The sequence below is a fragment of the Arachis duranensis genome, chromosome 7 (genome assembly GCF_000817695.3).
Source record: "Arachis duranensis cultivar V14167 chromosome 7, aradu.V14167.gnm2.J7QH, whole genome shotgun sequence".
In the NCBI taxonomy this organism is placed as follows: Eukaryota; Viridiplantae; Streptophyta; class Magnoliopsida; order Fabales; family Fabaceae; genus Arachis; species Arachis duranensis.
Genome location: NC_029778.3, coordinates 60,147,905 through 60,156,941, shown reverse-complemented (window position 1 = coordinate 60,156,941; position 9,037 = coordinate 60,147,905). Strand labels below are relative to the sequence as shown.

Here is a 9,037-nt window from a genome sequence, read left to right as displayed (position 1 = left end):
AGTTAAATTATACATATATTTTATATATAAATAATATATAATAGTTAATTTTAGTAGTTAATTTTAGTGTATAAATAATATTTTTGGTATTCAAAACGTATAATTTAACACTATTGATCAAATATTGCAAATAAAAAAGTTTTTTATTTTCTAGATTATTAACACAATTAATTGTTATTCTATTCTTCAATTGAAAGGCTATTTTGGAAGAAAAATTAATTAACAAGATCTCAACTATAATAATTTTCAGAAGTTAAAAGGGATTATTAATTACGTTTTTCTCAATTTAATATTATAACTTTGAATACACAACAAGCTTTCAGTTAAATCCAGGTAAATATTATTAATTATTAATCGAATTGGGGACAGTGAAAAGACCAAGTTATCCTTCAGGTTGTCATGCTGAATAATGAGTGATCAATGAGTGTGATCAGTGAAGAGTGGAGTGAGCCTGCTATGCTGAAGGAAATATATAGTGTTTCTTGCATTGTGTTTGTCCCATTGTGACAACTAACCGTTTTTGGTGTTATGACAACTAAGTTGGTGTATATGGATGGATACGTAGTTTTCTTTATGCTTTTGTCCCCTTGCCGACCAACCTTTTTTCTTTTCCCACCAAGATTCGTGTATGTATGTACAAACTATTATTTTTGGCCATCATATGTTCTTAAAATAAAGAGTTTGATGAAGTGGAGGATAAGATCAAGTTATTCGGTTGATTATATTGAATCATGAAGAGATTTATTTTTGATTATATACTTAATATTTTAGATTTCTATTTATTCTGCTTTCATAGGAAGAAAAGAAGATCATAAATGATATACCACTTTTCTACATATATTTATCAGATTATATCTATGAGATAGTTGTTATAAAAATGATTTATCCGCCCGTATAAATTATTAATTAGATAATAATATGTGAATGATTATATATTTAATAATAAAAAAATAAAAATTTATGTAGTTATAGAAACATAAAATTTTTTTAGAAACAAAAATTGTTATATATGTTTCGTATTGCAAAAGTGAAAACAAAACATTTTTGTTTTTATATTTTCTTATAAAGATAAAATTTAAATGCAATCCTTATAACATTGTTTCAAAATGGAAAAGTTGTAAAAAACAATAATACTATTTTGAGTTATTTAGAGAAGTGGATAGAGCAAAAGAGGTAGAGATTGAAGATATATTGATAGAAATTAAAGTGGTAGAGTCACCGATAGCAGTAATAGTTATAGGCACAGACTTGATAGAATTTAAACAAATGTGATATATATTTTAGCTGATTTTTTTATGATAGACGAGTGAGACAAGTAGCAATCAAATTCTCAGAAAACTTGCAGTAGCGATAGAATTGGTTGGGACAATTTAAGGTAATGTGACCCTTTTGCTTGCAACTACGGCATTTGACCAAGATACAATCCGAGAGAAGATGACTTGATCAGTTACAATTTCGACAAAAAATTTTTCTTTTTATCGATAACCATCAAGGCAATCTCAAATTTTAATCGAGTCAATTGTATCCTAGTCATGATTCTTTAGACTTAAGAGGAGGGAGAATATCTCTAAAATTAAGTAAAGAGCTCTCATAGAGTATCCACTCATAGTCATCAATAAGTGTCATGATGAATTGGATAAGATGCGAAATGTTGCCATAATCATCATAAGTCTTGCATCAGTCAAGTCAGTCTTTGTTTGGAAGAGGTCAATTGATCTCAGGTATTTTTTTATTTGGACAAAAAAACCATAAATAGTTTGTCTACAATCTTGTTTAAGGTTATAAAACTCTTTCAGCAGTTAATATTAATAGTGCGAGCGATCAAAAGTAATTTAACGTTTGACTAGGTGGTCCTATATTTTTTTAACATTTTGAAAATACCCAAATTACAAATAGATATTTGGAGTAAAAGTGTTATAAAACCAAGTGATAATTTAGTATTTTTGTTGTCCCATTCTTTTAATTTTTCAAATCTTTGCCAACATCATCTTTGGAATTGGAAACACCTTTTTTGAGAATTTCTCATATGGTTTCAACCTAATGACTACAGTTGGAATCATTAGCAATGACATGAGCGGGCTGAAAGTTTGATTTCTCCATAAATATACCATAGAATTGAAAAACAACAAAATCAAAATAGAGCCATAAAAAAAACGAAGAAAAAATTAAAAAGAACTTACCAAAAAATTTAGAAAGGGTCTCACGAAGCACCACGTTAACAGCTACAAAGAACTGACATATCAATAGCTAAGACGACATGTGGCAAATTTAGATTAGTAGAAGAAGACACGTTAGCAGAGTCAGCAAGTGAATAAAATCATCAGCATGCGGTTTAATGTATTGGTTATTCGCACTGGTCACAGTTTTGATGTGCGAGTCAGATTTTTTGTGTTATAATCATAGTCGTTGAACTTATCACATCAGATGGCTAGAAATGCATGTGGAAGGTTGACGAAAAACGAGAGAAGAAGCGGGCTTGTGGCAGCCCATGGGAGTACTTCCAGCTGCGATTGGCGGTAGTGTTTGGTACGTTCGACTCTGAACAATAAGGCGGAGCCAATTGTGTGGTTGGTGGCGAAAAATAACGTCAAAAAGGTGACCAAAACATGAAAAAATAACACAAGAATATTTAATTAAAAGAAAAGGAGTGATAGAGAGTCGTAACTATCAATTAGCTATTATTAGTGTTTTTAATAATATGAGATTATTTATTTTTTTTATTAGTTAAATACTTGCTAAATTTTAATTAAAAAACTGACTTTTAGACTTTCTTTTAAAAGAAAAATAGTTGTTTAATCGGAAAAACATATAAGTTTATACCATAATATTAATAAAACCAAAGAATATAAAAAAATTTTGTATTTGAATTGTGAGTAATATGATATAAGGTACAAGATATTTATTGGTGACGAATAATGTATCAATAATAAAAATATAATATTCTATAATTAATTATAGTATTATACTAATAAATATATATAGATATGCTAGTTAATTCTAACGTATTGTAAGAGTAAAATTATATATATAGGGTATATACAGGAAAAAAGAAAAAGAAAAAGAAAAACAAATAAACTTTATTCGTCCTTTGTATCTGGTAGCTAAGATCTTGTGTCATACTCATATCAGGAATAATGTAAGCATATACTATTACTAGGGCCTCAGGCAATGACGGTTTCTCTCTCATTCTCTCTTGTAATCTAGAAAATCATAAAGGAGAGGAGTGTAATTTCACAGTGTGAAGCGCGTGAACTGTGAAGCGAATCTGAATCTGCCTGTGTTTGTCCGTGGCCGGGTGAGTTTGCGCGATCAGGGAAACTGGTCTTAAATTGAAACCTCACGTGCATAGAGCTGTAGCATTTTGTTTGGAGTTGAGTAATCCGGATTATGTGTATTAACTCAAATATTTTATTTTCAAATTTTTCAATAAACTAAAAGAAAAATGATACAAATTTATATGATTATTTCAACTACTCACATTTTATATATAGTTAAATAGATAAATCGCTAGGTATTAATTTATACGGTATATTATGTTACCCATAACCTAACAATTTAGTCATCATCTCAAAATAGGTTTTGACATAAGTTTAGCCCCTCAACAAATAAATACGTCCAAACCTTTATTATGTGAAATTAGTTTAGTCGATTAGCTTCGCCAGTTAAAAGATGAGATTTTGGAGAAAGAAAAGTGAAAGAGAGCTTAAAAATTGTAAACTTTTTTTGTTAAGTTTAGAATGAATAAGGAAGAATGATTTAAAGGATTTATTATATATTTTTATAATTTTCTCTTTTACTAGAATATTAGAGATAAAAAGATAATGATAATATAATAATTTGTTAGTAGAGAGATAAAAAGGTAAATTAAATTAAAATAATATAAAGAATTTAATTTTGAACATTGTTAACGTAAATATTTTATATAATTATGCAATTGCATCTGCTTTTTTAAATAATTATTCATACTGTCAAGATAAAAAGTAATTGTTTATGCTAGTGTAACATTATATAACAGAATGCAAGTATTAAAATTAAATTCTATTATAAAACTGTCAATTTGAAAACATTTAAAAACAGAGATAGAGTTTAGAGTGTATATAAAACCACCAAAAATCTTACCCTCTAAAAATAGAACGCATAAACAAAGTATAACTTTTAAAAACCTATGTTTGCTCTCCTAAATCTCCTAAACTAAAAAACTTAAGTATAACCTTTAAAAACCTATTTTTGCTCTCCTAAATCTCCTAAACTAAAAAAACTAAGGAACACACACTTAAAAAGAGATAAATATTTTAAGCTGTCTTTGTTTTGTATTGTTATTTTTTATTTTTATTTTTAATATTTTTTGTTTTTTAAATTTTGTGAAAGAAAAAATAAAATTAGGAGATAAAAACAAAAAGCAGAATTTTATTGTTTTTACTGTTTTCATTTTTTCTTTTACAAAATCTAAAAAAGATAAAACACTAAAAATAAAAACGCAAACCAAACACATCATAGTTTTCTAAAAAATTTGTAATAGTTATTGTTCATATCCTGGCCCAATAATAAAGGCCCAGGTCCAAACAAAAGGCATAATCCCACGGATTGAGCCTCACCCGGCACCGACCTTCGTCTTACGAAATCGGCACTCACCATGACCTGTTCTAAAGAAGTCGGGAACGAGGGTTAGTTGGCAGATAAACACTCATTTAGATGGGTAACTGCCCCTAAAATCTCTCTAACCACTTCCAGTATCCATATCTTAACCTCCCCAAGATAAAGGGACGGTTAACACCCTAAAAAAGTGGCACTACTCCAATGGTGGTTATTGGTTCACCACTATAAATATACTGACATTCCTCAGGTATCTCTAAGTCCCAATACTCTCTAAACCTGCTTAACCCCATGCTGACTTAGGCATCGGAGTGTCTTTGCAGGTACCACCCTCCATTCTTTCACATACACAACTCGGAGGCGACTACCAGACGTAAACCAAGTCGAAGACTACACTCCTCCAACGCTTGGACCTCACAAACAAGCCCAACCACCGTCCGGTTCTAGGTAAGCCCCGGAACAGTTATTTTTTTAAAAATACATGGCACTTTATGAATTTATTTGATATCATATGTATTTTTAAAAATAAAAATATTTTACATTTATTTTATTAGGAATTGAACTAACGTCACTTGTACTTTATTAAAGACTGTCATAAAATCATTTTTTTTTTCTAAATTTAAATTAATAGGAGGAAGTATATTAATTAATAGTTATATATCTAATATATTTATTCACACAAAAATCTCTTATATTTGCGTGATCAAATTCTAAATTTTTAATTTATAGAAATTCTAATACCATATTATAAAATTACCTTTTCTAAAAATTTAAAATATAGAAGAAGATTTGTTTGCTCTGTTAGCTAGGACTACATTACTTCTCCTTTCCCATTTTCGCCTTCCTTCCTTCTCCAAATTCATCTTCCTTTCTTCTTTGCCACTTAAATCCTTCACCTTCATCATCTTCATCTTCACCATCCATACTTTCCTTTACAACTTTCTACATCTCTTTTCTTTTTTTTTTTTCTTTCTTTCTCTCTTGTTATTTTTAAGCTTTCATCATCTGCAAGAACCAAAAGGGTGCGTAGTATCCACCATTTTGGGGAACAAAGAGGGGCATCCTTTCAACAATTACTTGAAATTCAACTCTGTATATCTCATTTGAGCCTGAATTCCGTGTTCAACTCCCATCAGTATTGAAGTAAGAATAGTTTATATACAATGGCTTTGGAAGCAGTGGTTTTCCCACAAGATCCACTTTCTTATACTTGTAACAAGGATAACTATTTGTACTCCATAGCTGCAAGTGGTGGACCTTGGAGCAACCATGAAGAACTCTACGGTAATAATGTCACGGATTCCATGGACCAATGGGATTCTTACAACTCGAATTCCTCCCCTGAGCCTTGCATCACCACCATTGATCACGATCAAGCATCGGTTCCTGGAGCTAACAATTCCCCCCTTGCCCCGGTAGAAGCCGCCACGAGTAGCAACACAATTGCTGCTGGGGCGGCTTCCACGGGGCGACGCAAGAGGAGACGTACGAAAAGCGTGAAGAACAAGGAGGAGATTGAGAACCAAAGGATGACCCACATTGCAGTTGAGAGAAACCGAAGGAAACAGATGAATGAGTACCTGGCTGTACTTAGATCCTTGATGCCTCCCTCTTATGTACAAAGGGTCAGTTTCTCTTTTACACCCTCCAAAATTTATCTCCACACTTTTTTGTTCCGTTTTTATCCTCCACTGCTTACTGCCTTTGATTTAAAAAAAATGGAATAATATCAAATTATGTGAATTGTAAAAATTAATTTGAAAACTTTGTTAATTAGAAACCCAAACTAAATGACCATGACATGAAATATTCAAATTTAATTTTAATTTTGAAAATAAACTGATCCACGATCTTATTAATTACAAAACCGTAACAAACAGGGTGATCAAGCGTCTATTATTGGTGGCGCAATTAACTTTGTGAAGGAGCTAGAACAGCTTGTACAGTGCATGAACGGCCAAAAGAAAACAAAACAAGAACACCACAACAACACTGTACCCTTTGCCGAGTTCTTCATGTTCCCTCAGTACTCAACACACGCCACTCGTTATTGCAACAACGACAACACGGTGTACCCGCCGTGCGTCGAGGCGGCCACGAAGAAGCCATCGTGGTCGTCGACGGCCGCGGTCGACATAGAAGTGTCGTTGGTAGATAGCCATGCTAACATGAAGATATTGTCAAAGAAGCAACATGGTTTGCTTGTGAAGATGGTTATTGGACTACAAAATCTGGGTTTCACCATTCTCCACCTTAATGTTACAACCGCTAATGATATGGTCCTTACCTCAGTTAGTGTCAAGGTATAGTTGCTTCCCTTTCATTTTGCTAATATCTTCTAGAAATAAAATTGAAACCATGTTTTTTAATAGGTGAAAACTTAATTAGGTGTATTTATTTTTGTTTTTTATGTAAATTTAAAATTGATAGTTCATCATTGTTAAATAATAATTTAATTAAATATATTTAATAATTTTTAATTATTATTTTTATATAAAAATCAATGAATGTGAGTCTATTTTTTGAATAAAAGTACTAGTACAACTTCATCAACAATTATAAATAAACGTTCAAAAGCAATTTTCTAAAGGTGAAAGGATGAGAAAACATTACACTGTTACTAAATTGTGGCCTATGTGGTAAATTAAAGTATATGAAATAAATGAGATACCAATGTTGCTTTAAGTGTTCAAATTGTATAACATTATTCAAAGCACCAATAATAACGTAAAATTATTGCTATTTTCTTGTTAATCAAGATGACGTAAGAAGGTCGGTCTAGTTAAACTTTGAGGTAGATTTAAGACTATATACTATTTGAGTTATAATTTGTTGGCAGGTTGTTGATCATATTACTTATTTGTATATAATAGATCAAAATATTTGTAACAGCAAAATATAATTAAATCGAAAATTGTAGGACAATTTATTTAATTACATTCATATAATTTTATGTTGAATAAAAAAAATAATTATTTTTGTTAAAATTCTAATACATAAATAATTAAAATATAAAATTTATTTATGTTAATAATACATCAAAATTAATTTTATTAAAAAAGTTCAAATTATCAACAGATTTTCGAAAAAAAAAATTTTCAGTCAATTTTTTTTAGCTATCAACAAATTTTGTCCATAAAATTTAGGTTAGTTTAAGAATATATAATTAGTAAAAATGATTGCTCTAGTATTATATTTATTTATATATTACTACAAGGTTTTTCTTTTCTTTAAATTTCGCATAAAAAGGTACCAATTCCTGTATCCTCATATATTCATTTATTTCTTTATTTATTGGGACAGGTGGAGGAAGGGAGTCAGCTGAATACAGTGGATGAAATCGCAGCTTCTGTGAATGAACTTTTACGCACAATCCATGAAGAAGTTCCTCTCTACGCTGATCATCATCAATTATAAGCTTAAAAAGGAAAAGAAAAGAGTTGCATCTTCTAATTAATATAATATAAAACAATATTGTGCAAAATAACTTTAATAATATCCATGTGTACAGGCATCATCGGTTTCGATCGTTCACCAGTTTCGATGGAATAACATTAACAAGTGTTCCATTATTTTCAGCATAAGGAAGATGCTTGCTTAGTTATAGGTTTATTTTATTTTATTATTATTTTTTCCCTATATGTTTATCTCTTTCCTCAGTTGCAAGAAATTATCACCAACAAAGAGAGATGGAGGAAACAACCAAAGTAATACATGTTGTATTGTTGGAGCCCATTTTAGATTCTACTTGTAGCTAGGGTGTATCATCATCATCATTTACCAACTTGTGAATTATTAATCGTTATTTTCTATGATAATATGATCATCATTTAATTTAATTAATTAGTTTCCTTGGAATGTTTGTGGTTTTCATCTTTTATTAAATGCGCTTGTGTATAATTGTTGTATAACACTATAAATTATTATTCTTCCGGTTTTCACGAGACCCATATGTTAGATAACTCCTATTAATAACTAAAATTGACCACTCTATATATGCATTGTATATATATAGTCTACGCTTTAAAAGAGGCATAGTATCAGTGATATGTAGAGATCATGTTATTGCATTATGAGAGTAATATTGCTCCGTTTAATTTCTTTAGTCATTTTTACATGCAAGCATTAACGGATCCAAATTAAACACAAGAAGGTATATTTAGATACGAAGGATGTTACATGATACCCTAATAAAATTTATTATTTTTGGATTAATTTTTGGCTAATTTTAGACATTAAAAATTAATTATAAATTTTTAAAAAGTAAAAAAGTTTTAAAATTAAAAGTAAAAATTAACTAAGGATTAATAGTCAAATTCATTCTTGAAAGATCACTCATTCTTTAAATTAATTCTCAAATAATTTTTTTAGTCATATTAGTCCTTGAAAGATAAAACGTAAGTCAAATTGGTTCTTTCATTAGTTAGATCATGACGTGCCACGT

At 30.0% G+C, this 9,037-nt stretch overlaps 1 protein-coding gene across 1 annotated transcript; it reads left to right on the top strand.

The window, feature by feature from the left end:
- The first annotated feature begins 5,391 nt into the window (after positions 1-5,391).
- Positions 5,392-8,432, top strand: LOC107459193 (transcription factor bHLH96). Its single transcript, XM_016077409.3, has 3 exons — positions 5,392-6,218; positions 6,474-6,896; positions 7,897-8,432. Exons 1-3 carry the CDS (start codon positions 5,757-5,759, stop codon positions 8,008-8,010), a joined length of 999 nt encoding a protein of 332 aa, XP_015932895.1. The 5' UTR covers positions 5,392-5,756; the 3' UTR covers positions 8,011-8,432.
- The last annotated feature ends 605 nt before the right edge of the window (positions 8,433-9,037 follow it).